The sequence below is a fragment of the Micromys minutus genome, assembly GCF_963924665.1.
Source record: "Micromys minutus genome assembly, chromosome: 19".
Classification (NCBI taxonomy): domain Eukaryota; kingdom Metazoa; phylum Chordata; class Mammalia; order Rodentia; family Muridae; genus Micromys; species Micromys minutus.
Window position 1 is genome coordinate 41,695,773 of NC_137954.1, and position 27,196 is coordinate 41,722,968.

At 44.8% G+C, this 27,196-nt stretch overlaps 1 protein-coding gene across 1 annotated transcript; it reads left to right on the forward strand.

The window, feature by feature from the left end:
* Positions 1-7,070: 7,070 nt before the first annotated feature.
* Positions 7,071-26,647, forward strand: ATG4B (autophagy related 4B cysteine peptidase; the record flags this gene model as incomplete). Its single annotated transcript, XM_080933267.1, has 13 exons — positions 7,071-7,134; positions 7,654-7,755; positions 7,855-7,926; positions 12,994-13,092; positions 14,377-14,478; positions 14,874-14,946; positions 18,413-18,492; positions 20,651-20,844; positions 21,976-22,054; positions 22,322-22,467; positions 23,490-23,546; positions 23,956-24,049; positions 25,059-26,647. 13 exons carry the CDS (start codon positions 7,071-7,073, stop codon positions 25,130-25,132), a joined length of 1,236 nt encoding a protein of 411 aa, XP_080789393.1. The 3' UTR covers positions 25,133-26,647.
* Between the last annotated feature and the right edge of the window lie 549 nt (positions 26,648-27,196).

The window sequence follows — 27,196 nt, forward strand, 5'->3', positions numbered from 1 at the left end:
GACATGTGACAACCGTCTCTTCAGTGCTTTAAATAGCTGGAGGAAGCAGGAACTCACCAAGATGCTTGAGCCACGTTTATATTTTGTGAAGTTTAATAATTTTTTTTTAGAATAACTGAAGCTGCCACACCACAGTGTTTGCTGGAGGTATGGAATGGGATAATATATTGAATTATTTAATTATCCTCCCCTCCCTTTTATTAAAAGACATGACCTCACTGGTTAGTCTTGTCTGATCTTGAACTCAGATATGTAGACCATGCTGACCCAAGACTCACAAAAATATACTTGTACGTTCCCAGTGCTGCAATTAAAGGCAAGCACCACCAATTTATTAAGTGGGTACTGAATGCTGCTGTGAAATCAAACTCAAGACATCTGTGTTTGAAGACTTGTGTTAATGCTGATAAAAACACTTTTTTTAAATGGTATGATGGTGCAGTTTTTCTCCTGCTATAATTCTGGATGGCCCCTTATGATCCAAACTCTGATCCTCAGCCACCATTGTAATATTGCTTCTGGTTGTGTCTACTGTGTCTTCCCTCCCTCCTTCCCTCCCTCTCTCAGCAGGGTCCCTCCGCAAAGCCCTCACTGTCCTAGACCTCAGGACGTAGATCAGGCTGGCCTTGAACTTACAGAGATGCTTCTGCCTTCCAGGTGCTTAAAAAGTGTGAGCCATCCTAACTTCATCTTTTTGTAAACTCCATTTATTATTGGGTGTCAGGAGTTGTAATCTAGACATTGGACTAAAAAAATGGACAAAGGAAAAGAAGTGCTGTGTGAAGCCCCTGAAGTTCTGTACAGGAGACCAGAGGTATATAGGACTGGATGGTGCTTATATGGGAGAGTGATGTTGGCCAGGTTGTAGGGACTGGCACTGTAGCAGGATGGGCAAGAAAAAAAATTTCATTTTGGAAGTCTATTTTAAATTTTTTCAAATAATTCATTATTTTTCTCTTCCCTTTCTCCCCTCCACACCGTCTTAAGTCCACCCACCCCTTACTCTTTTAAAGTACCTTCTTGTCAAGACTAAACCAAAGACAAAGTGCCATGGAGGGATGGCTCAGTCAGTTCCTCGTCCTGTGTTAGGTATCCCATAATCCCTGTTACTGTAGTCCAGGGGACCCGGTGCCTAAGGGGCCTCACGTGCACATACCCTCATGCAGACACTCGCCCGCACTGTTGGTTGGTTTTTGGAGACAGGTTTTCTGTGTAGCTCTGTCTGTCTTAGAACTCACACTGAAGACCAGGCTGGCCTTGAACTCAGATCTGATTGCCCGGCCTCAAGAGTGCTAAGATTAAAGGCATGTGTCATTCCCCCCCCCCCCCCAAGTTTAGGTTTGTTTTGTTTAAATGCAAAGATAGTGAAAAATTATTTAGGTTCAGTCATGGATTCTTGCTGGGTCACTGTGAAGACTCAGAAGTTTATTCTGGGTATGAGTCCTTGGAAGGTTTTCAGATGGGTATGTGAAATTTAACAGGCTTGCTCTGGGATTTTCTTACAAACTTTTTAAAAATATAATTTGTATTTATCTTTTGAAATTAAATTATACTTATATCCTTTTTCCCTTTTCTTCCAGCCTCTCCCATAAATTTCCTCCTTGCACTCTGTGTAGACCTGTATTCCTATAAATAAAACCTGCTTGTTCCATATATTGTTATTTGCTTGTGTATGATTTCAGGGTGACTGTTTGATACTGGGGAGGCTCTTCTAAGGAAGACTGTTCTCCTGCTCTCACTATTCCTTAGTTGACTGGGTTCTTTTTCTAGACTTGGAGCCCCATGAGAGTTCCCCCTCCATGTTAGCGTGCTTGTTGGTGTTGTCCTTGTTCAGATCTTGTTTATCAGCTATGCTAATAGGATTCTGCTGGTTTCTCTGATATTCTAAGAGATGTAATCTCACCACAAACTTCCCTTTCTTCAGACATTTTTGGCCCTGCCTTCCTCTGTAGTCCGGAGCTGAACTGCAGGAGTTGTGTTTCAGAAGCTGGGAATGAGCACCACATGGTCACTTGTTCTCTGCATTCTGGCCAGTTCCTTCTATAAGGGTCTCCATGTGTTACAAAGAGAGGTTTCCTCATTAAGGACTAAGATCTACATGTACTGTGCATAGATGGGCGAATATTTGGGCTGTAGTTAGGAATTATGCTGGTGTAGTAGAGTAACGATTGTAGGATCTCTAAGACCCATGGCTTTATTATCCCTAGCCAGGTAGATGGCTAGGTTTCCAGTTCCAGGCATGATTTCCCTCTCATTGAGCAGGTCTGTGTGTGTGAGTGTGTATGAGTGTGTGTGTTAGTGCACATGCACACATACTGTACATAAGAGTGGAGGTCAGAGGTCCTTTTTCTACCATGTGGGATTGAGCTCAGGTATCAGGCAAGAGCTTAACCATCTTGCTGGCCTTGTTCTGTCTTTTGTTGATAGTATACTGTAGAGGGATGAGCCGGAAGCAGGATGAGGAGGGAGCCTGCTTCAATTAGTATGTAGAGAGTGCTGTAGACATGGAAGATCTTAGATTCCGGATATATGGTGAAGGCCAAAACAGATTTTATTTGCAAGTTGGAAGTGAAGAGGGGTGAAAGTGGCACCGGTTTTCACTGTACAAGCTAAGAAAATCAGATGCGGCACATGCTTGGTAGAGACTTGTCTTTGGTTTTGCCAAGTGTGAGGTATGTAGCTGGTCTGTGTTAATTTTGTGGGTTCACCTTTCTTTCATTCTTCTTCATCTCTTTCCTTCCACCCTTTCAACCCCCTAACACTATATGAGAGGAAAAGGAACAGAGAGGAAAGGGAAGCGCCCCCTGAGAGACTGGGAACAGAAAAGGGGTAACATTATCAGGTTACTTCCTGCTGTGTAGGAGTTCTTTGGGGGCAAGTTTGATCTTTACCATCAGGATATCTAATTTCAATTCACTGTTTCTTCTTTGCATACTACTACTTAACAAACTTAGACCAACAACAACCCACCATGCCTCTCTGGGGTCCTAGCACTTATATACCCTCTGAAAAGTTCCTAGAGTTTCAGTTGTCACACAGTTGTGTAAATTATCTGCAGTGGCAAGCCATGCTCCTGCCCAGAGCACGAGGCAAATCATAGTCAGCTGCTATGGACAGTCTGAAGTAGCCCCATCCATAGTCCACACCTTGGATTAACGAAAATATATTCTTATAATAGTGATATGATTTTTAAAGAAACCAAAGTTCTCACTTCAGAAGTCCTTGTTAGATGACCAAGTAGCATTGTTAAGGGGCCATTGGTTACATAGTCTTGGAGCTAAGGGAATAGCTGTATACTGAAGGTAAGCAGAAAACTATTACTAGATAAAATAGTCGAAGGTCTGCATGTAAATAGGAAATGATAGGCCAGGGAGGGAGCCCAAGTCTACTAGTATAGGAAAGTGGAAGGCCCAAGTGGTTTGGTTTACCTCTCCACCTATATCGCAGCACTGTATGCAAACATGCTCTGTTTGAAGTGTTGGGACTGCCACCAGATCTTGGGGGCCAGTGGTTAGCATTTGAATACATAGGCGCGCCAGACAAACCCCTAACACTAGCTAGCATGAGCTAACCTTCCCCCCCCAAAATAAAGAGTAAAATAAGAGATAAAGATGCACCTCAGTGATAGAATGTCTACTTAGCATGTGTGAGGCACCAAATCCAGTCTCCAGTACTGTAAAAACAAACAGGAGAAAGAAATCAGATTTTTTAAAAACCACCATCACATTAAAAGAATTTTATGAAATTGCTTTCAGGGGCTGGAGAGAGAGATGGCTTAGCAGAACTTGATGTTAGTTTCTAGAACCCAGCCTTCTGTAACTCAAGCTCCAGATATGACTGATGCCTTCTTCTGGCCTCTGCAGGCACAGACACATGTTCATACATGTACAAAAGTGTCTCCTGGCTGTATATGAAGTGTGTACATGAAACATAAATAAGTTTTCTAATTGTATTTGGGTCAGAGTGCTTTTTCTCATGAGATCTTAATATGTCCATGCAGACATCCCCAAATTTAAAACACTGTGTTTCGGTTAATGGAAGCTAACTTTGAACTTCTCCTTCTGTCAGATTGCAGACCAGGATTATAAATGGTTCACTGATAAATCCAGTTAATGTGGCACTAGAGATGAAACTGAAGGCGTTCTGTAAACTGTAACATTCTCCTAACTGAGCTATGCCTCCAGCCTTATGGCACTGGAATTTGATGTAGATGTCTGTCTAGTGTGGACTAAAAGATACAAATGGGGAGTTTTCTAGCTTTGTGGCAGCTAAAATTTTTAATTTCTAAGACATGAAAACCATTATTTATTTATTCATTTATTTTTACAATGATCCAAGCTCTATGGGTCCTTTTCAATAAAATTGTTTATGAGTACACTGTAGCTATCTTCAGACACATCAGACAGAGGCATCAGATCCCATTACAGATGGTTGTGAGCCACCATGTGGTTGCTGGGAATTGAACTCAGGACTTCTGGAAGAGCAGTCAGTGCTCTTAACCACTGAGTCATCTCTCCAGCCCCAAGAACCATTATGTTAATCTAAGAATTTTAAGAAGGAAATAAAGAATCCTTCTAGGGACTCGCTGTATTTCTCAAGCTGTCCTCAAATTCATGATCCTCCTCCTTCAGACTCTCAAGTGTTGGATGTCCAGGCCTGGACCATCATTCTTAGCTTAAAACTGTAAGAATGAGATATATTACATGTTTTTGTGATTCTTCCTGCTTGAATGACAGTGTAATTTGTCGTTAAGTAAAAGGTTAGTTCCATTCACTGAGCATAATTCTGTATTTTTCTGACTGTCAGATAAACTACTAAATCATAGCACCAAACTGTCATATTCTTAAAACACTTTTTTTTCTTGCAGTCATGATCACAGAAGTCCCAGTAAGAGGGTAGGGAATTCAGACACCTAGGGTGCTTACCAAATAGGAGTTCTCTCATAGGACAGAGGGTCCTTAGACACCTTACTTCTGTGTACCATCTAATGGCAAATTTTAACTAGCTGCTTGAGGGTTTGCAAACTGTTTTCTCTTTAAGGTTTACTTCTCTGTCTCAGGAGCCATTCATGGTGCTTTGTAAGTAATGTGTATTGGGCTGTAAAGAGGCTGTCACAAGACAGCACAGTGAACTGTCAGCCTCTGTGGAAAAGTGTGGCAGTCAGTTGGTGCCCAGAGAGGTTTTTGCTGGTGAACATGTTAGTGATTGTGAACTTAGGTTTTGCCATTGTTTTGCATTCTCATCCCCTTGGATAGAGCTTGTGGTGCCATTTCTTGAGTGGAATGACTGAGGCTTAGCTGTATGGCTCCAGGTGTAGGGTGGTCTCCAAATCTCCATCATCCTTAGAGCCTGAGTTTGAAAAGGTTCTAGTTTTTTCACTGAAAGTAGATCTTCTGCATCTGCTTTGCCTGTGAATGCCACCTCAGTTACGTGCTTGTTTGTTTCAGTTGACACTGTGGGTATGCCCAAGTAGGGTGCCCTGTTGCTGGAATGGTGGCATGTGTTCATGTGTTTTCTTCCTGTCTTCCAAACTAGTGGGATGCCTGCAACAACAAAAGATGCTAATTGAAATCATTGAAGCCGTGGAGCCTTAAGTGCCAATCTCCAAGGTGAAAGGTCAAAGTTACCCATGCTGACTCTTCTAGTAGCATGGTTGCCTTGTGCTCTGAATGCAGTTACAAGTCAGTCTCTCTCCCTTCCACCCTCTCTCTCTCTGTGTGTGTGTGTGTGTGTGTGCGCGCGCGTGCGCGCGTGCTCGAGAGTACGAATGTTACTTCTCTTGTCTTTTCTTTCTTAGAGTCTTACTGTGTATCCCTGGCTGGCTGGCCTGGAACTCAGAGATATCCACCTGTCTCTGCCCTCAGAGTACTAAAATTAAAGGCATGCACCCCCACATAAGGACTTTATGTTTTTCTTGAGGAAAGTTTATTGGTTTAGAATCCCTTTTGGCAAAGGAACTCACATTTGCTTTGATAGTTCTGTACACTGATACATTTTCATTTAGGAACAGAATGGATTTCTTTACACACTTCATTTCAAAGATTGGAGAAGGCTAGCTCTATGAAAGTGTGTTATGGCATTCCTGGGATGGGTTCAGAGTTCTAGAGTCCTTACTCCATAGCCCGGTGAAAATGTGCATCTTTCTCACTTCCTGGTGAGGAAATGGAGATACAGAGAGGACACTGAGTTAAGGGATCACAAGCTCGTGTTTGGTGACCTCATACCCCTGGCTCCACAGCAGGGCTCTTGATTCCTACACTACCCTGCTAGGAGTGAATGTCCTTGAAGTGGGACAGATGTAGCACCTCCTCTGACATGAGGAGCAGAAAGTAGCATAGATGGCCGTCTGCAGCTAGACCTGGGGACAGGCCACTCACTTAGTGGAGTATGGGAGTCTGTTGGAGGTCTGGACACCTTTCTCCACAGAGCATCGGGATTGCTGTTGCTTCTTGGTTGCTGTGAAGTTGGTAGAAGCTGTGATTGCCTCTTTTTAGTTCTGTCCCTGTCTGGTTTCTTCACACCCGGCCTGGCTTTTGGTTTGTCGAGCTGTGTAACCCATAATTTTCATAGTTATGGTAGTAGACTTGGTAATATATTTGAATTTAATAGAGCCCTACTCGCTTTGAAGTTGGCTTCCTTACCTGTAAAGTTTGCTCATAAACCTAAGAAATTTGCTTACGCTGTGTTTTGCTGCTTTAGACATTAAGGACACATGATGGTCCATGAATGTTAATTTATCATAACTTAGACTTTAGCATCATGTACATGCATAACCATATGTAAAAAAAAATGGGAGAAATTAAGTTGGGCTTAGGATCACAAAGCAGATTTTTGACGTTGTCTTGAAAATAGACAGCTAAAACATGGAAGAGCAGAGTTCCAAGACCAGGTCCAGTGGACCTGGTGCCGGCCCTGCTCAGAAAGCCTCAGCAGTGCTCTGTTGCTGAGGACTTGTCAGTGTGGCCTGTATTTCTGGGACATATTTCAGTACTTCTCAGCCTGTGATTGTACCCAGGGAAAGCCTTTTGGGAATAGTGAAACATATACTTTCAACTCTGTGATTTTGCAAGATGTCCTTGTGTCTGCCTACAGTGCCTCATGGGAAATCTTTTATGAAGGTGTCATTGCTGTGTGGTAAACCAGCCCTGTTATTACATCATTTTTATGGACGAGTGGTTGTTTATACTCAGAACTTATATAAATGGTCCAAGAACTTATAGCTTGTGACTGCCCTAGTTAGATTTAAACTCTGGCTACCAGGTAGTGCCCACCTTTGCCATATTCTGTCCTCAATATGGGAGCTGAATGCACTGGGTATCATGTCCATGGTGTGTAGCAGGGGGTTAGGAGAATTCTAGGAGGCACCTTCTTTTGGGGGCTGTAGCTTACTTGGTAGATTGCTTATCTAGAATACATGAAACCAGTATGATGTTCCGTGTGATTCTGCTTCTCCTCTCCCCTGTGTCCTAGCTTTGCCCAGCCATTGGTTGTTGGCATCTTTATTGATCAATCAAAAACCAACTGGGAGCAAGAACTTTCAGCATCTGGGTTTCTGTTTAGGGAACCGAATCAGTTCAAAGCATTAGAACCAATCCCCAACATGCAATGGTTTCCATGTGAAATCAGACGAATGTGTTTCTACGGTTTCCACAGCCACTTTGACATATGATACTCTCCGGTTTGCCGAATTTGAAGATTTCCCCGAGACCTCAGAGCCTGTTTGGATTCTGGGCAGAAAATACAGCATTTTCACAGGTATTGTCCTCTTGGCTCAAATTATTTCTGCAGAAGTCTTGAGATGGCAGTTGTCTGATGCCTCTCACTTTGTGTTTGTCTTCCCTTTTAAATAACTAGAGAAGGACGAAATCTTGTCTGATGTTGCATCCAGACTTTGGTTTACATACAGGAGAAACTTTCCAGCTATTGGTGAGTAATCTTTAATCTTTCAAATGTTTTGGTTCATTTGTTTTTAATCTGTCTGCGTCTTGTGAAATTGGGGTACAGGCATATGATGGAGGTCAGAGGACAACCCAGAGCTTCATTCAGTCCTTGCTTTCCTCCTTGGTTGAGACAAGGTCTTTTATTCATCACTATGTATGTCCGTTTAGCTAGACCATGAGCTTCAGGGATTCCCGTCTTTTCCTCCCATCTTCCTGTGGGAGTTCAAGGATTTAGTGTTGCTGCATTAAGCTTTATGTGGGTTCTAGGGATAGAACTCAGGTCCATGTGCTGGCATGTCAGACTCTTTACTCACTGAGCTGTCTCCCCAGCTTGAGTGTTCCACTTCTCTACAACCTGGGATGAAATACGTGCTTTCCATTTCCTGGTTGGCCAGTGTCACTGGACTAAGAATCATGACAATAAATTTGTTGTTGTTTGGTTTTGTGATTGTTTTTGAGGCTGACTCTGTGCTGGTTATGTTTTATTTTTGTTTGTTTTTCTTTTGTAAAACTTAACATAAGCTTGAGTCTTCTGGGAAAGGGAATTTCCATTTAGAAAATGCCTCTATGAAATTTGCCTGTAAGTATGAGCATTTTCTTACTAATCATTGGTGGAGTTGGGGTAGCCCACTGTGGCTGGTAGCACCTCTGAACAGTAGGCCTGTATTTTGTTTAAAAAACAAACAAACAAAACAAGCTGAGCAAGCCATGGAAGCAAGTCAGTAAATAGCATTCTTCAGCTCCTGCCTCCAGGTTTCTGTCCTATGTGAGTTCCTGCCTTGGCTTCCTTCAGTGATAGGCTGTGACCAGGACAAACATTTCCAAATTTTACTTTTGGTCATGGTATTTAATTTATCACAGCAATAGAAACTAAACTGTGAAGTGGAAACTTAAGGGTTCTTTGGAAAGTCACTTGGATGGTGTTTTGCTGGGGCAAACACGTGAAGGCACATTTCGATGAAGTAGACACAGATGTGAAAGGCTAAGACAGACTCTTAAAGGAACAGTTAGTGGAAGCAGACACAGGAGAGATGTTCTACTAAAGCATGTGAAAGGACATGTGATGAATTCTTTTGTAACAACACACATGTGTATTGTTCTGCCTTACATTGCATAGTTGAGCTACATTTGTCCAGGCACCGTAGAGAGAAACACGCCAAAAAACTTCTGGTGGTGTGCTGTAGTTTGTTGCTGCGTCTAAGGATTTGGGCTGATTGGATGCACGTGCTGAGTTAAGGCACGTGGAGGACGCATGATGTTTGGAGGGTATAAATAGGAGTCCACGGAGTGAGTGACAGAGAGCTTGGTTTGCTGGTAGCTAGCTGTGCAGTGCTTGTGGGTCTTGTGTATCTGCTGATCTCTCTTACCTGCCAGTCAAGCTGAGGCTGAGGCCTGGCTGTCTCTGCTAGGTTATGTCACTGCTGTTGCTAACCTGACTTATCAAACTAGACTGCCGGTGTATCCGTGACGTGTTTGTGAGTACACAGAACAGTTGCTGCCTGTTGACTACCAGACAACACAGATGGGAGTTGCTCTTAAAAAATATTCTCGGGGCTGGAGAGATGGCTCAGTGGCTAAGAGCACTGACTGCTCTTCCAGAGGTCCTGAGTTCAATTCCCAGCAACCATATGGTGGCTCACAACCATCTGTAATGGGGTCCAATGCCCTCTTCTGGTGTGTCTGAAGACAGTGACAGTGTACTCATAAATAAATAAATCTTAAAAAACAAAAACAAACAAAACCATTCTCAACAGGTCCACTTTCTCCATAATCCTCCTTTTCTCTACCTCTGGTGGGTTACAAGGAAGGTTAAAGCGTTTAAGAACCATCATTAAAAATAAGATTTAAAAAGCATGTTACAAACTGGGGCCAAGGTAAATAGTGATGGGCAGGATGCTGGCTAGGACATCAGAGCTAGAGAGAAGCCTTCCTTCTGTGGCCAGCTTTGAATGTCCCTAAGGCAAGGTCTCTGTCTGTTGCTGTGATAAAATGTCCTGACAAGCATTTAGTAGGGGAGAAAGGATTTTATCTCACAGTTCAGGTTATAGTCCATCTTAGTAGGGAAATCACAGCAATAGAAGCTGGGGACAGCTGAGCACAGTGCATCATACGAGTCAAATCTGTGATGCTTTAAATAAGAATGGCTCTTTCCCCAAACAAAAAGAATAACCACATAGGCTCATTTGTTTGAATGTTTAGTCCCCAGTTAGGGAGACTGTTTGGGAAGGATCAGGAGGTATGGTCATGTTGGAGGTGTGTAAGTGGATGTGAGCTTGGAGGTTTCCAAAGCCCATGCCATGCCAAATCATCAGTCTGTCTCTGTCTTTTCTCTCCCTCTCCAGTTCTCAGAGGTGAGCTCCCAGCTAATGCTGCAGTGGCATGCCTGTCTGCCTGTCGCCTTTTTCCCACCATGGTGTTCATGAACTAACCCTCTGCAACTATAAGCAAGACTAAAATCAAATGCTTCCTTTTAGAGTTTGCTTTGGTCACAGTGTTTCATCATAGCAATGGAACAGTGACTAAGACACAAACCCTCATTGAGATCTCTTCCTGGGTGCCTTAGTTATTCTTTTTATTGATATGACAAAGCACCACAATTGAGGTAACTTAGAAAAGAATGTTGCACCACAGAACACTAAGGAAACCAGGAGTGTTAAACACATGGGGCATCTCCTCAGTGGAGGGATTAAAATACTTTCATTCCACCCAGAAAGCTGGGAATGGATGTTGTTGGCCTGCTGACCTTTTACTGTAGAGCAGTAGAGCAGACCTAAGCCAACTCCCCCAGAATTTTTACCCCAGACTCTCCCTCTCTAGACCTATATTTAGCCCCAGTCGATAGAACCCATCCTTAGGGGAGATGTCACATGCATTTTATGGCCTACTGATCTCTGTGGTATCTTAGTCAGAGACCGCACTAGATTCTAGGCTTTTAAGCAATAGTCAGTACCCATCTTTATGATTAGGTGTACTTTGCAAAGGACTTTCAATCTAGTCATACCTTAAGCTTTATTGTGGACCTGGATTTGGAATGATTGTTGCCTGGAAACATTTCCCCAGATTGTACTGTGTTTAAATATGCTGGAAATAAATGCTTAGCATCAGACTTTTGAAGTTTGATCCAGTATAAGATGGGTTCAATCAAATTTTTGTCCTCAGCTCTTTGTAGTTCAGTCTTCCTGCCTGGCTTGATGCTTGCAGGGACCCCTCTCCCTAAGGATTTAATTTGGGGTCTATGGTTCTAAATGGTTAGATTCTGTGACTGTCATGGCAGGGAGCACAGAAGAAGGCAGGCAGGCAGGTAGGCAGGCAGGCACTGGAGCTGAGGCTGAGGGCTCATATCTCATTCTACTAGTAGGAGGCAGAGAGAGTTGAGAATTCATGGGCTTTTGAAACCCTAAAGCCTGCACACAGTAATGCACTTCTTCCAACAAGGTCCCATCTTCTAATCTTCCCAAACACTTCCACCAACTGAGGATCAAGTATTCAAACATATATGCCCGTGGGGCCCATTCTCACTCAAACCACCATGCCAGGTGATTGCAGACTGTGTCAAGTTGGCACAACTAACCTGCTATAGCAGCTCATTATGGTCCTAAGAACCAAGCGTGGCCTGCACACTCCTTGAGTATTGTAGAGATGACTTTTGGGGGTGAGAGTGGTGACAGGTATTGAAATAGAAAACTCGGGGTTGGGGTGAGGAAAAAAAGAAAAAGAAAATACCCAAGTTTCTTGCTCACCTGTTCCCATTGCATCTCTGCCTTTTACTGCTACATAGGCTGTAAACAGACTTGTCTACTTTATGGGTTCCTGTTTCTACCACTTTTTTCCACCCTTATCCCTTCTATTCCCCCAGCTCTAGGTAGGGGAGGAAGAAGGCTAGAGGGGAAAGGGGGCATTGACATTGTTGGCCGTCAAGTTCCTTGGGGCAAGTTTAATCTTCCCCATCGGGATATCTAGTTTCTTCTTGTGATATCTAGTTTCTTGTCTCTTTGCACACAACTACTTGGTAAATAGCAATCAGCTGGCCAATCAACCTCTTCTATCTGGTTCTTGCATTTATATGTCCTCTGAAAAAGTCCCTTGAATTCCAAACATCATACATTTGCCATAACAATATTCTTTTTTTAAAAAGATTTATTTACATATTTTATATGAGTACACTGTCGCTGTCTTCAGACATAATCGAAGAGGTTACATCAGATTCCATTACAGATGGTTGTGAGCCACCATATGGTTGCTGGAAATTGAACTCAGGACTTCTGGAAGAGCAGTCAGTGCTCTTAACCACTGAGCCATCTCTCCAGCCCCCAAAACTATATTCAGCTGGTAAAATCATACCCTGCTAGAGCATGAGGCAAATCATAGTCCACTGCTATGGACAATCTGAAGAAGCCTCATATACCTGACCAGGGATTAAAACAAGAACATATTCCCATGACATTTCTCTGTTTTTAAAGAAACCAACATTTTCACTACAACAGGCTGTTTGTTCCACTTCTTATAGCTGTACAGAGACATTTCCCTGAATACCTGCTGAGAGCATTCTCCCTGTTCCTGTCATATTAAAAGTGACTCCGTAATTCTTGCCAGTCTTCCAAACCCCAGTGAGTGTACATCAGTGGAAGGACTCAAAACTCAGTTTGACTGATGTAGGGTTTGCATTAGATTGATGATTTTTTTTTTTTTTTTTTTTTTTTTTTTTTTTTTTTGATTTTCTGGTAGTAGGATAGGATTTTCCAATTTTAACTCCCATGTCTTCTTGAGTAGTCATGGGGATTCTTGTGTGCATGCCCGGTGCTCCTATTGCATATGACTGAACTTTAACATATTTTGCCCATCTAGAGAGAGCTGTCAGGACATTTTTACTCCCCAGCAAATATGGCTCTTCCATTTCTGAATCCTCAGAGTTATACTGTGTCTGAGACGTTCAGATGTGTAAGAAGGATCGGTGCCTGTGGTGTGGAGCTGTCCAGATGCCTCCTGTTACTTGATGCCCAGCCTCTGTTGGGCCCTCTGATTATGAATATTTCTTGTTCTGTCTTCCACACAGGGGGAACTGGCCCTACTTCAGACACAGGCTGGGGTTGCATGCTTCGGTGTGGACAGATGATCTTTGCCCAGGCCCTGGTATGCCGACACTTAGGCCGAGGTGAGTCACAGTGCCTACATGGGGTCTGTGTAGTGAGGGATGTTTAAAGCATGTCATAGACGCTGGACAGAGTGGCACATGCCTTTCATCCCAACCCAGGGAGGCAGAGCAAGTGGATTTCTATGGATTGGAGTCCAGCCTGGTCCAAATAGTGATTTCCAGGTCAGCCAAGGCTGCAAAGCTTTCTTGTCTCAGAAAAACTAAAATTAAAAAGCATGTCATTGGCAAAACACAGATTTGTGGTCCTTGTCTAGCAGGCTCAAAGCTGTAGGTTCAATCTCCAGTAGCAACAAATTGCGTGGGTGCATCTGTGTGTGTGTGTGTGTGTGTGTGTGTGTGTGTGTGTGTGTGTGTCTGTGCTGTTTGTTACTAGTGAAAAAGCAAACAAACAAACAATGGGTCACACTCAGATGCTTATGCTGTGGAGAGTCCATTTGACAGTTCCTTTCTGTAGGAAACTTGAAGTGCTCAACACATTTTTTTTTTTAATTTTCTTTTTCTTAATATTTTAATTCAGGAGCTCACTGAGTTGCCCAGGCAGGACCTAAAGCCGCAGGTTTCTTATGTCTTAGTCAGGGTTTTTATTGCTGTGACAGAACACCATGACCAGATGCAACTTGGGGAAGAAAGGGTGTACTCCATCTTACATCAGGTCACAGCAGGTCACACTGTATCTCAGGGAAGGAAGGGCAGGAGTCCAAGGTATGAACCTAAGGCAGGACTGAAACAAGCCATGAAGAAATGCTGTTTACTGGCTTGCTTTTTGTGGCTTGCTAACCTGCTTTCTTAGACAGTACAGGACAGGACTACCTGTCCAGGATGGGCACCACTCAACCCTCCTACAGCAGTTATTATTTGTTGAAGAGTATGTTCAAAAGACTTGCATATAGGTCTGTGTTGTTTAGCTATTTTCTGGATAGTCCCTCTTTCCAAATGACTCTAGCTTGTGTCAGGTTGATATAAAACTAAATAATGCATCTTGCTTTAGCCTCTCAAGTAGCTGGGATTACAGGCCTGAAGCACCATGCCTATGATTTATATTGATATAAATGTTTATTCTTTAAGAAATTCTTTAAACTGCTGAAACAGCTTTCTGCTTTCAGCCTAGATTTGTTTGGGTGAGATGGTGAGTGTGTGCGTATTTGAAATCCTGCCAGATTTGACTTTTAACTTAAAAAGTGTTCAAAAATAAATAGTCTTGTATATCATCTGAATACTGAACACTGCAAAGTGGAAGATGTGTTAGTTATGTAGTGGTCACACTAACCTGTGTTTCCTCAATAGATTGGCGATGGTTTCAACGGAAGAGACAGCCTGACAGCTACTTCAATGTCCTCAATGCTTTCCTGGACAGGAAGGACAGCTACTACTCCATTCATCAGATAGGTGGGGATTGATTGTGTCCTAGGCTTGGCTCGGTACAAAGGGCAGACTCCTTGGGATTCCCTTGGGAGCTTGATATATTTTGCAGAGTTGGAGAATGGGGTTCTAGGCCACCCTATCCTCTAGCCACTGTGAGCTGCTCTGGGTGTTCAGCGCTAGCTCAGACTCAAGTCTGTCCTTCCCCTGTACAGCCTGCAGCGACTGAATCCATGCAGTCTGTGGGAGTCAGGCTCCTCCTGAAGGTTTGATTTGCTTTCCTCAGGAGGGTAGGTGTCCTGTCTAGACCTTTCTATGAAGTGTTTACTGATGTACCAAAAGTGAGGCACACACACATATATACACACATACTCTCTCTTCTGGGATGGATGTGTTTGCTAACATGGGTCTGTTTCCTGCAGCGCAAATGGGAGTTGGCGAAGGCAAGTCTATAGGCCAGTGGTACGGGCCGAACACTGTTGCCCAGGTCCTCAAGTACGTAATGAGCCCAGCCCTTCTGCTTCTTGGGGTCAGCATGAGTTCTCCTTGGCATTTACCCACTCCTTGAGTACTTATTGCCACAGGAAATAAGGTATTCTGATTCTTTGCTTATAGACCCAGGGGAGTCCCTTGGGTGATTATGCCATTGTTCTGTGAATGGGATTCATGTTAGGTCAGAGGCCTCGCATGGCCCTGTCCTCTGTCTTGGTCTACAGATCCATCTGTAATGAGGGTGTCTTAGATCTGGGACCATGGTGATTATGGTACTGTATCTGCAGGTGCTATAGCCCTCTACCTCTGTGGGCTTGTCAGAGACACCCACATAGGTCATAAGCTATCCCATGCTGTTCAGAATCTGTTAGAGTTTGCTTCTCATGAGTATCTGCCTGTCCCTTCCTCTTCTTTGTGGCCCAAGCGTCTAGAGTTCAGCCAGCCTTACTTTTCTGTGGGGCATTGCTCCACAGTTTTTTTTTCTGGAATGACTCTTTCAGCTATTTCTGAAGATAAGCCAGTTGTTAGTATATGACCCTTCTGTGTTTTGCTTTTAAGATTATTTTTGTATGTATGAGTATTTTTCTGCACATGTATTTGTGCACATCATACATGCAAAGCTTGTAGAGAAGGTTAAAAGACATTGTTAGATCCCCAGCTGGAGTTAAACAGATGGTTGTTAGCTGCTCTGTGGGTGCTGGGAACTGAACCCTACCTTGGTCCTCTGCAAGAGCAGCAGGTGCTCTGAACCACCGAACTGTTTCTTCCTGGCCTGTGCTCCCTCCCTGCGGTGTTTTGTTTTTTGTTTTTTGACCGGATTCATTTCTCCCTGTGGCTTTGTGCTGTAATATTTCAGTGCCTCTAGAAGGCTTTGAACCATTGTCCAGGACTCACTCATATAGGGCCTTTTTCCTGTTGGACTGAAAGCTAGTATGTCCCAAGTAAGTCTCTAGCTATGGTTTTTCCTGATATTCCCTGGGCACCCTACCCTGTGCTGCAATGGCCATCTCTAGACACTTCCTTTTTCCCATATCTGATGCCCAGTCATCCCTGGCCATGAGTCCTTGGCTTGGTTTCTGTACCCTCCATCTCCCTTACTGTCCTTGTCCAAGTCCTGCCTTGTCTTAAGCTTTTCTGTTGCTGTGACAGAATACCATGACCAAGGCAACTTATAAAAACCAAAACAAAACAGTTTATTTTGGGTACTCACTGTTCTAAAGTGTTAGACCTTGACCATTGTAGCAAGGAGCATGGCAGCAGGCAGGCAGGCAGGTGGGAGCGAGGCGGCAGGCGGCAGGAGGTTACTGGAGCAGTAACCAAGAGCTTACATCTCATCCACCAGCATGAGTCAGAGCAAGAGCTAACTGAAAATGACAGAAGCTTTTGAAGTCTCGAAGCCTATTCCTAGTGACATGATTCCTCCAGCAAGGCAGGAAGGATTCCTCCTAATCCTTTCCAAACAGTTCTACCAAGTGGGGACCAAGCATTCCTATGTATGAGAGGGGTAGGGGGATCCTCCTAATCACACCTTTAGCTTGGAGTGTGATCGACAGGGCCGCCCTAGTACTACCACCTTTCACTATGGCTCTAAAGAGCCCGACCAGGTCACTGTCAGTGCTTTGGTCATCTCTTGCCTGACTTCTTTGTCTTCACTGACAAAGAGCAGTCCCTCCATGTTAGGATTTCATCTTTCTGGAAATATCAGGTCAGGCTGCTTATCCATGCTTACTGTTCCTGTCGCTGGCTTCCTCTGCTTTTGTTGCTAGATCTCTTTTCCTCATCTATGGTTGCCTGTCTGTCCTACACACAGATATAGGGTTACATCTCTGAGCTCTTTGTTGCTTCTCTACCTGGGGGCTCATGAGGCATGCTAACTGCCAGCTCTTAGCTCCATTGGTTTTTTTCCCATGGGAGATGCTATAATAGGGGGTTTCTACTGCTTAGGCCAAATCTGGGCTGATTTTGGATTTCTGGCTCTTACCTGTAATAAGTCTCAGTTTAACCCATGGTCATCCCTTCTTTGTCCTATCCTGGTCCACATCTTGTCCCATACTTCACTGTTAGTCCTTTCTCTCATCCTGGACTTCTTCAAATAACAACCAAAATCATCTTTCACATCATGACCTACTCTGTCCCTTGACCTTACTGTGTCCTGACACACCCTTAGACGGCAAGTGTGTGTAACTCATACACTCCTACTTCAGGACCTTTGTGTACTTTACGATCCTGCCTAGCCTGCCCCCGTGCCTCTGCTGACCAGAGTCTGCATGATTTATGTCTCCCCAGCAGCCCCTTTGTGATTCCTGCTTCTGGGTGCTTGTAGCATCTACTGCCTGCCCTATTTGCTTACTTTTTTTTTTTTTTTTTTTAAGTCTGCCCTATTTGCTTGCTTTTTTTTTTTTTTTAAGTATTATTTATTTAATGTTTATGAGTACACTGTAGCTTTCTTCAGACACACCAGAAGAGGGCATCAGATCCCGTTACAGATGGTTGTGAGCCATCATGTGGTTGCTGGGAATTGAACTCAGAACCTCTGGAAGAGCAGTGCTCTAACCGCTGGGCCATCTCTCTAGCCCTGTTTGCTTGCTTCTCTCTTACCTTTACTGACATAGCCTAGGGCAGTACTGCTCTGACTCTCCTGGGTCTGTATCCTTGCTGCCGTGGCAGAGCTTAGTGAGTAGTGGGAAAAATACCAGCTCTCCTGAGCCCCTTTAATGAGAAGGGGCTGTGTGTGGTTTCCCTGGTGTGGTGATTCTCACAGGTACTTTCACAGGAGTCACATCCAGGTATTTACATTACAGTTCATAACAGTAGCAAAATCATAGTTACGTAGAAACAAGGAGAATAATTTTGTGGTTAAGGTCACCGCACCATGAAAAAGTGTATTAAAGGGTCGCAGCATTGGGTAGGTTGAGAACTTCTGCTCTAGAGTCTTCCAGGCATCTGTCTCTTCTCTTTCTAGACCTACCCGGACCTTGCAGCTTAGATCCTTGGTAATTGTCTTTATTGGGGAATGTCCCTTCTTGCTTCCTGCCTCCTGGCTGATTAATAGGCCTCTGCCCCCATAGCACCCAGTTTACATCTACATAATACGGCTGCTGTCTGCCCCCTTTGGAGCTTGTAGGTCTACAACCGTGTTTTCTCCCAACTGGTGGCCTCAGTTGTGTTGTTGATTACATTTCTGGGCGGTTAGTTTACAAGGAAGTGTTGGAAGAAGCTGCTCAACAGTGAGCCGGACCTACTGCCATACTGGTGAGACCTGAGTTGCAATGCCACCCAGGGACTCCTGTCCATACTGTCTCCTGATAAAGGGAAGCTGGCGTTTTCCCGATGAGCAACACTCAGCTTTCTTCCTGTTTGAGTTATTGGACAGATCCTTGACTTAAGCTTTGAAACTGCCTCACCTGTCACTGCTGGGTGCGATGCTCGTGTTGTAGAAGGCTCATTGGAGTGCTCTCACTTTCTGTAGGAAACTTGCTGTATTCGACACATGGAGCTCCTTGGCTGTTCACATAGCAATGGACAACACTGTGGTGATGGAGGAAATCAGTAAGTGACTCAGGGTTTCGGTTGTAGGTGACAGAGCTCAAGAGGGAACCACAGCTGAAATCTCAGAGCAACACCAGCACTTCCAGCAGGGGGAAGCCTAGGTGAAACATCTGTACATCCATTCTCTTACTGTGTGCACTAGGCTAAGGGAGAAAAAGGAGTTCTCTCCAGCATCAGGGTAGCTATTTGAATGTATATGTGTTGTAGGCCAATCCAAAGTTCCAGGCCAGGCTGGACTCCACAGAGAGAACCTGTATTAATAAAAACAGAGATGGGTGGCTGGAGAGATGGTTTGGTGGTAAAGAGCACTTACTGCTCTTGGAGAAGACCTCAGTTCATTTCCCAGCACACTTAAGTGATTCACAACCTAATGTCTAACTCCATTTCTTCCAATACTCTCTTTAATCTCCAGGGGAACCAAACATGAATGTGGTGCACACATGTGTGGGCAGAGCACACATAAAAAATAAATGCCGGGCATGGCAGTGCTTTTAGTCATAGCACTTGGGAGGTAGAGGCCAGGCTGGTCTACAAAGTAAGTTTCTGGATAGCCAGGGCTACACAGAGAAACCTTGTCTCAATCAATCAATCAATCAATCAATAAAGTTTTAAAAAAAGACATTTAAAATATGTTAATTAGCTAACTTATCTTTCCTACTGGCTATTTCCTATTTCCTAGAAAGTTCAATCTTGTGAAAGAGTTCAGTGAATCACTACCACTTTTAGTCTCTTTTAATCTAAAAAATTGCTCCTGTTTTTTACTTTAAATATTTTTACTTATATTCATGCATGTGTCTGAGTGTTTGTGCAGCATATATGTGTTCCATAATGCTGGCGGTTTCTCTATCACCAGACTCTAATCATATGGTTATTGAAGGCTGGCTCAGTACATTTAGACAGAAGAAGTAGTAAAGGATGAAGAAAAGCTGTTTCTTGGTGCTCTGCTAGCTGAAGAGGGATCTAGGTGAGCTGGGTCTTTCCAAGCTGGAGAGACCACACAGGAACCGATTTGGCTCAGTAGGTAAAGGTGCATGCCCCACCATCCTGGCAAACCAAAGTTTGATCACTTGAACCCATGTAAAGATGGAAGGGAAGAAGCAGCTCCACAGTGTTGTCCTCTGATCGATGCACTATGGGACGAACTTCTCTCCTACGTTGTATAAGCAACTATGTTTGTTTGAGAGAGGGTCTCGGGATGTACATCAGGCTGACCCTAAACTCAGAAATTCCCCTGCCTCTTTTAAGTGCTAGGATTAAAAGTGCACCACCATGCCTGGCTTAAGAATAATTTGAAATATCTTAAAGTGTAGGCTGGGAAGATGTTTCAGCAGTTAAGAGTACTAGGCTACTCGTCAGAGACCCAGGTTCAGTTGCCAGCCCCCACATGGTGGTTCAACTGTGGGGTGCTTCACATCCATCTGTAACTCCAGTTCCAGGAGATCCAATACTCGAGACCTTGAGGGCATTGCTTGCACGTGGTGCACAAAGTACATGCAGGCAAAACAACCATACAGACATTTAAAAATCTTAATGTGTAGAAAAGGTTTCTCCTTTTTTATTTTATTTTTTTATGTGTTTAAGTGTTTTGCCTGTATGTATGTATGTATGTATACCACGTGCATTTCTGGTATGCAAGTAGGTCAAAAGAAGGTATTAGAACTCTTGTAAGTGGAGTTAGGGGTGGTTATGAGCCACCATGTGGGTGCTGAGAACTGAACTTGGGTCTTCTGCAAGAGTAGCATGTATTCTTAACCATTGAACCAACTCTCCAGCCCCTAGAAAATGTTTCTCTGAGTAGGGACATTTTTGTTCTCCAGGTTCCTTATACTTGAAGCAGTTGGTTTCTGTCGTGCTGTTTGTTAAATCACTTTATGTGTGTGGGTATTTGCCTGTGTGATTGTCTGTGCACTACTTGCATGCCTTGTGCCTGCAGAGGCCAGAAGAGGGTGTTGCATCCCCTGGAACTGGAGTTACAGACAATTGTGAGTTGCCATGTGCATGTTGGGAATCAAGCCTTTGTCCTTTGGAAGATTAGCCAGTGCTCTTAACCACTGAGCTATCTCTCCAGCCCTTAGCACCTGGTTTTTAAAACACTTTTTCTCCTTGGGGAGAACTTCTGTCTCTGCTTACCTCATTAAAAATATGTCTTTCCTTTCAGGAAGGCTATGCAGGGCCAGCCTTCCCTGTGCTGGGGCTGCTGCACTTCCTACTGATGCAGAGAGGCACTGTAATGGGTTCCCTGCTGGAGCTGACGTCACCAATAGGCCGTCGGCTTGGAGACCACTAGTGCTTCTCATCCCTCTCCGCCTAGGACTGACAGACATCAATGAGGCCTATGTGGAGACACTGAAGGTGAGTCTTTTTCATCTATTTCACTGTGTGGTCAACTAGCTGTACCTCTAAGAATGAGGCTGGAGTTTATAGGTAACGTTGAGAATTTAAATGTCCATAGCCTTATGAAGTCTTCAAACCCAGCCATCCTCTTGTTGAACCTGGCATCTCCCAGGTTTCTGCTGTGTTCTTCCTGTGTATGCTTTAATCTTCCTCTCTGCCTGGAGCAAGCAGTTCTCAATCTGTGGGTCATGACCCATTTAAGGGACCTGAATAAACTCCCATATCATATTAGATATTTACACTTCATAATAGTAGCAAAATTACAGTTATTACATAGCAATAAATAATTTTATGGCTGGGGGTTACCACACATGAACTGTATGAAATGGTCGAAGCATTGGGAAGGTTGAGAACCACTGGTGTAGGGATAGGTAGGCCCATAGGATGGAGACTGCAGACAGATTTACTGAGACTTTCATCCACGTTCTCCTTTGATTTCCCCCACCCCATCACAAGAGGCAAATCCTTTTAAACTCTGGTTACTCAGATAATAAACTAAGGAACCACACTTGAGAGCTTTACTATATGGAATGGCAATGCTGCTTTTTATTAAATCTTTCACTTTTAATCACCTTCCAGTGTTCAGGTAAGATCAAGTATAAAATCTCTCCCTTACCTTGGTCATGTTCTGTCTTTGCGTATCTTTTGACTGTCCTGGCCACTCCCTCTGCTGTAGGTTCTGAGGTCACTTCTGCTTCCTCGGACCAGTTTCCCATTTTTATCTGACTTGTCTTCTGTTGTCATTGCTCCTGTCCCATTGGGCCAGACTAATGTCTGGCATGCTACCTGTCCAGCGTGCCTGTGCATGTTAATCCATGAGCTAGCCCCTGTTCTATCACCTCTCCTGCACTTTTCCCACTAGAACTGTAAGCCTGTGGTGTGGTGAACTGAACTGTAGGCTCTCTGGGACATGTCTTCTTGTTTTTCTTCTTGTGTCATTCAGGAGGCCGTGGCCTTCCTGAGGTTGTGAGTGGTGAAACACACTTCTGACTGCTGTGCCGCAGTGTGTAGGACCATGTAGGAGCACTCTCTTTTGAGTGCTGTTGCAGGGCCAGTGTGCTCAGTGGCCTTCCCTCTTGTCTCCTGCAGCACTGTTTCATGATGCCCCAGTCCCTGGGTGTTATTGGAGGGAAGCCCAACAGTGCCCACTACTTTATTGGCTACGTTGGTGAGTCTGGTTCACATACTCTGGGTTCATAGGGATAATTGTTCTCCCTGAAGGAGTGGATTTTTTCCTGTGGCACTGTGTTGGTACCTCCCCTGCGTCCCCTCACTCACTGTGGTGGCATGCTCCCCTCACCCCTAGACAGTTGGATTTCTACCTACCTTCTGTCTGCTGACTCTTGTGTGGTGGGTCTGGATGCTGCTCTGCCTGCTCCCTTCCCCTTGCCCAGCTCTAGTCACCTGCCTCTGACTTCTATATCATCTTGCCTAGGTGAGGAGCTCATCTATCTGGACCCCCACACTACACAGCCTGCGGTGGAGCTGACCGACAGCTGCTTTATCCCTGACGAGAGCTTCCACTGCCAACACCCTCCCTGTAGGATGGGCATTGGAGAGCTTGACCCATCCATTGCCGTGGTATGTCCCAACCATGCACACACCTCAGTTCTGAGTCATCCTGTGCTGGTCCTGCAGTGGAATATAATGAAAAATGTCTAGATTTTTGTAGGGTTTCCAACATTTTAGTGTTAGGTTCACATAGTTAAGGATCTCAAGACTTATCTTTCCTGAGGCTGCTCACCTGTTGAGTGGCTTTCACAACCCAGTGTATGCAAGTGTTGACTGTGATTGTGTGTTCCAGTGGAGAAGTGTGTTTCTCCTACTTATAAAACACAAATGCTGGTTCTGAGTAGGTTGATGGTTTGTCGTTCCGCATGACAGTCACTGGAGTGTACTGCTTTCCCTCTTAGTTTTCTCATCACTGCTTGCTCACTTAGTGTAGCATGAAGACGATTCTCCTGAACGACCTTCTTTCTCTTTTGATGATATAGTAGAGATTTCTGATGCTTTATGCAAACCTGCCCATTCCAGATGTGTTTGGAGGAAAGGGATAAAAAAAAATGTCAAAACAGTGCCACAACCAGGAAGTCATTGCCTAGTCAGGCTGCTCATTGTGTGGGTCACTGGCAGAGTGCAGCATGTCTAGATCCAGTCTGTGACAGTCACAGACACTCTGCCACATATGCCCCTCCCACATTCTGAAGGTAATATGGAATTCTGTGCCACAGACTTTCTACAGAGCTCACTGGCAGCTCACAATGATTGGAACTTGGTATACGAATGCCAAATAGACAGCCAGCCTTACAGAAAATGCTAGACATGTGTGACTAACAGGTTCAGAGAATATGAAGTTTGAACCCCAGTCCTAGCTTGTGAGATCTGAGGTCCAAGGTAACACCTGGTAGAATCGCTCTCCCATGTCGCCACCGGATAGGCCTTCCATTATTGGGCAGTGTCCGTATGTGTGGACCAAAGCGTGGGCAGAGCAGACTGCCTGGCATGTATGGGCAAGTGCATATGAGGATCTCTGAAGATGAGAGATCACAGCTTCCTGCTCAATGTAGGTGCAGTCACTACTCTCACGATCATTTTCATTTTAGGGATTTTTCTGTAAGACTGAGGAAGACTTTAACGACTGGTGTCAGCAAGTCAAAAAGGTCTGTAGCTGCCCCTGTCCAGAGCCAAGCTGAAACTTCTGGGGACCCAGGCAATGAGGTGGCTGGGGTAAAGGGAGCCTCTTTGCATGGCCTAGCTAGGAACCCCGCTTAATGGTTGCATGGGGAGTTTTGTTCCTGCCTCACACGTGGGCAGGCTGAACAGGGCAGGGCCCCTCACATTGCTGTTTCTACTGGCTATGTGTAAGGTCAAGGTTGGCCATTTTTTAATATATGCTTTGCACATTTAATTAATGATGGGGTGGTGTTCTGGCACACTCACCTGCCTCATGTGCTTATGGGGTAGTAGTTGTATGCCAGAGACTGTCCCTGTTCTGGCCTCCTGCTGTTCTCCCTGTGCCTTCTGTGATCTTACTAGTTGGGTAGGGCTAACACTGTATGTCACTCACAGTTATCCCAGCTTGGAGGTGCCCTGCCTATGTTTGAGTTGGTGGAACAGCAGCCTTCCCATCTGGCCTGCCAGGATGTCCTGAACCTGTCCCTAGGTGAGTGCTGGGGCTGCAGAACCAAGTCTGGGTGGGATAATCCCCATGTTCCCATCTTAGTTCCTGTAGTCTGTGCCTACTATAGCCCTCAGGCTTGATTTTTTTTCTTGTAACTATTAATACTTTTTGAGCTCCAGGTGCAAATTGTAACCCCATGCCTGAGCTTGGCAGCAGCACTGCCTGTCCAAGTTTTGCCCAGGGAGCTGTGGGAAGGAGACATGACAGGGCACAACATCTTAACATTTTGTGATGATGAAGTCTGCCTACATGGGTCAATCCTGGGTCTGTAGGCCAGCACAGTAGAGTTCAGAGATCTACTGGCCTTGGGAGACACTGAATGGAGACCTGGTAAGACCCGGATTCTTCAGCTGGTGTAAGGAGTCCGGTGCCCTTTCTTGCCCTGGCCCCCTCGGCTGGTGCCAGGTCCCGTTGCTTGTCTGCTGGCAGAAGTCAGATGCTGTTTCTTCTTTCATTGAGTTCCTGTCCCTCTTTATGACCTTGTCATTTACTCGTGAGTCTGGACCCCTTCATGCCCTGTTCAGACTCTCCATTCAGGAAGGGTATAACTGTGCACCTTTTTATGTCTGCCTCAGTTTCCAAATAATGACAATAGAGGCTTATATTTATTTACAGTACTTTTGACCTTAGCTTAGGCTTGCTCCCCAACTAGCTCCATAATTCTAATCTGAGTTCTGCCACAAGGCTGTTCAGTTACTTTTTCCTTCCAAGCCTATGTCTCAGAGTTCCTCTCTGCCCGGTGAATGTCCTGCCTGTCCTCTCCTGCCTAGCCATCAGCTGTTTAGCTCTTTATTAAACCAATCAGAAGGTGCTTTAGGCAGGTGAGGAAGGACAGAGAAGTATCTTTACATAGTATACAGAAGTTTTTCCCAACAGAAGGAACAGGGCATAGCAAGCTTATTCAGGTTTGTTCTCTTTTCCAACATCTTCCCAGCCTTACACCCATACCATCTTCTGAGAGATGACTAATTTTTTATCTTTTTCCTTGCAGATTCTTCTGATGTAGAGAGACTGGAGAGGTTCTTTGACTCTGAGGATGAAGACTTTGAAATCTTATCTCTCTGAAAATCCTGGGTTGAGGGATGGCCTCCATGGCCCTCGTTGGGGTGCTTTGAGAACCCAGACCTGCCTTGGGCACTCAGTGTCACCGCATTCCATCTACCCAGCCACCCCTCCGAGTGCTGTTCGCCTATGCCACCTCTGTCCCGAGGGCCTGCTCTACTCATGGACCAAGGACTGTGGTGCCTGGAGGCCTTACTGCTTGGAGTCAGACTGCTTAAACCCAAACACATGGAGGGCCTGTCCACATGAAGTCGCTCATCAGAAGGCCTGGTCAGGACCAGCAGTGGGTCAGGAGCTTTCAGAATTCTCCACTCGACACTGCCAGCCCTGGTCAGCACATCAGCTTTGGTTCTGCTTTTTCCTGGGCACCTGGGTCTGTGGTTTATTGGAATTAAAGCCCTGTTTGAAGTTGTTTAACAAAGACATGAATTTCTGGGGCACTTCCCAGGTCAGTCTGAGATCTGCAGGTTGTCGTGTACAGAGTGACAGCCACATCATGGCCTCATACTGCTGGGCGGGGTGAGCTTTTGGGCTGTCTCCTCTGCCCAGAGTGATTTATCAAGGGCTACCTCAGTGGGAAAGCATATGGAGAGAATCCCAGCAAGGCTACTGCTTGCTTTGGAGATAAAGTATTCTTGTGGGGCATTGGAAAATCCAAAGATATCAGTGTGCGTGGGCATAGTATGGACACCTGAACCTTGGAGCAGCTGACAAGCTCCTCGGGCTTCTGAGTTGTGGTTGAAGTTCCCCATTAGGACCTCACTGGGGAAGAGATGTTTCCTATATGGGGTTGATGTTTCATGACACACCGCCTGCTGCTGTTAGCACCCAGCTTCCTTCTGGGAGGAAAGGGAGGGGAGCAGAGCTGTTCTTTGCTTGTGATACCATGCCCACTGGTAGTAGGGTACACACTGCTATTTGAGCCTTCCTCCGTGTTCTTCCCCTCCTCAGAAACCCTCCTAGGTCACAGGAAATTTTAGATGGTTTGGGGCCAAATGGCAAAGCACTACAGTGTTTTGGTGCATAATAGACATGTAGACAGCAGGTATCTCCAGGCACTAGCAAGGAAGAGTTTAGACCCTCCTTGGCACTCATTTCCATACCTGCCACCTAACCTTGGCTTTCTAGGCCTTCAAGCTTTTTATGCTCTAGGTCTGCTGTCCTAGACACGCCTTTTCTCCCCTAGCAATGAACAGGGTATGGCAGCACAGGGAGGCCCATACAACAGCCTTGGCTAACAACCCTTCCTGAGAACCTGTAGATGGGGAGGCTGGAGCTACTCCAGACACAGCAGCTCAGTAGCTCACAAGGTAGCAAAAGATCCCTATCAACATTGAATATGTTGATGACATATTTATTTCATCTTACTCTTTCTTCCACATCTTGGCCCTTGACTTCAGATGGGGTGGGACGGGGGAGGCCAGGATAGTCCCCATTCCTCTGGAGCTTGTTTCCTGAGCCCAGCAGCCGTTGTACCAGGGTCTTGCTGGAACTCCTGTTGGTAGCAAGGGTGGACGTGTGGAACACTACAACCTGAGGGAACTAAAGGCTTCCTGAGGTTGTTCATTCTTAGTAGTGTAGTTTGCAATTCTTAATGGTAAATAATAAGTTTCAGTAGAAAACAGTTTGTGTGTGTGTTCATTTTTTCCCTCCAGTTATGATTAGCTATGATTTTCATGTTAACAGGTAAAGATTTCCTGAAGTTGGACAAGCAGATCCTGCCCTGCTCCTGGCCTAGGTGTGTAGCCAGTGTCTGTTTTCCCTCATATTAAATAAACACGTGGTCCTAAAAAAGAAAAAGAGGAAAAGCTGAGACAGAACTGAGCCAGTTCAGTAGCAGCACTTAGGAGGCAGAGGCAACTAGGCTAACCTGGTGAGAGCAAGTGCCATGACGGCACAAAGATACTGTCTCAAAAAAGAGCCAGGGGGCTGGAGAAATGGTTCAGCAGTTAGGAGTTTTAACTTCTTCCAGAGCACTAGAAGTTCAGTTCCCACACTGGGGAGCTTATAACTGCTTACAACCTTCTTCTAACACCTTCTTGCCTCTTGGGTACAAATAGAAACAGA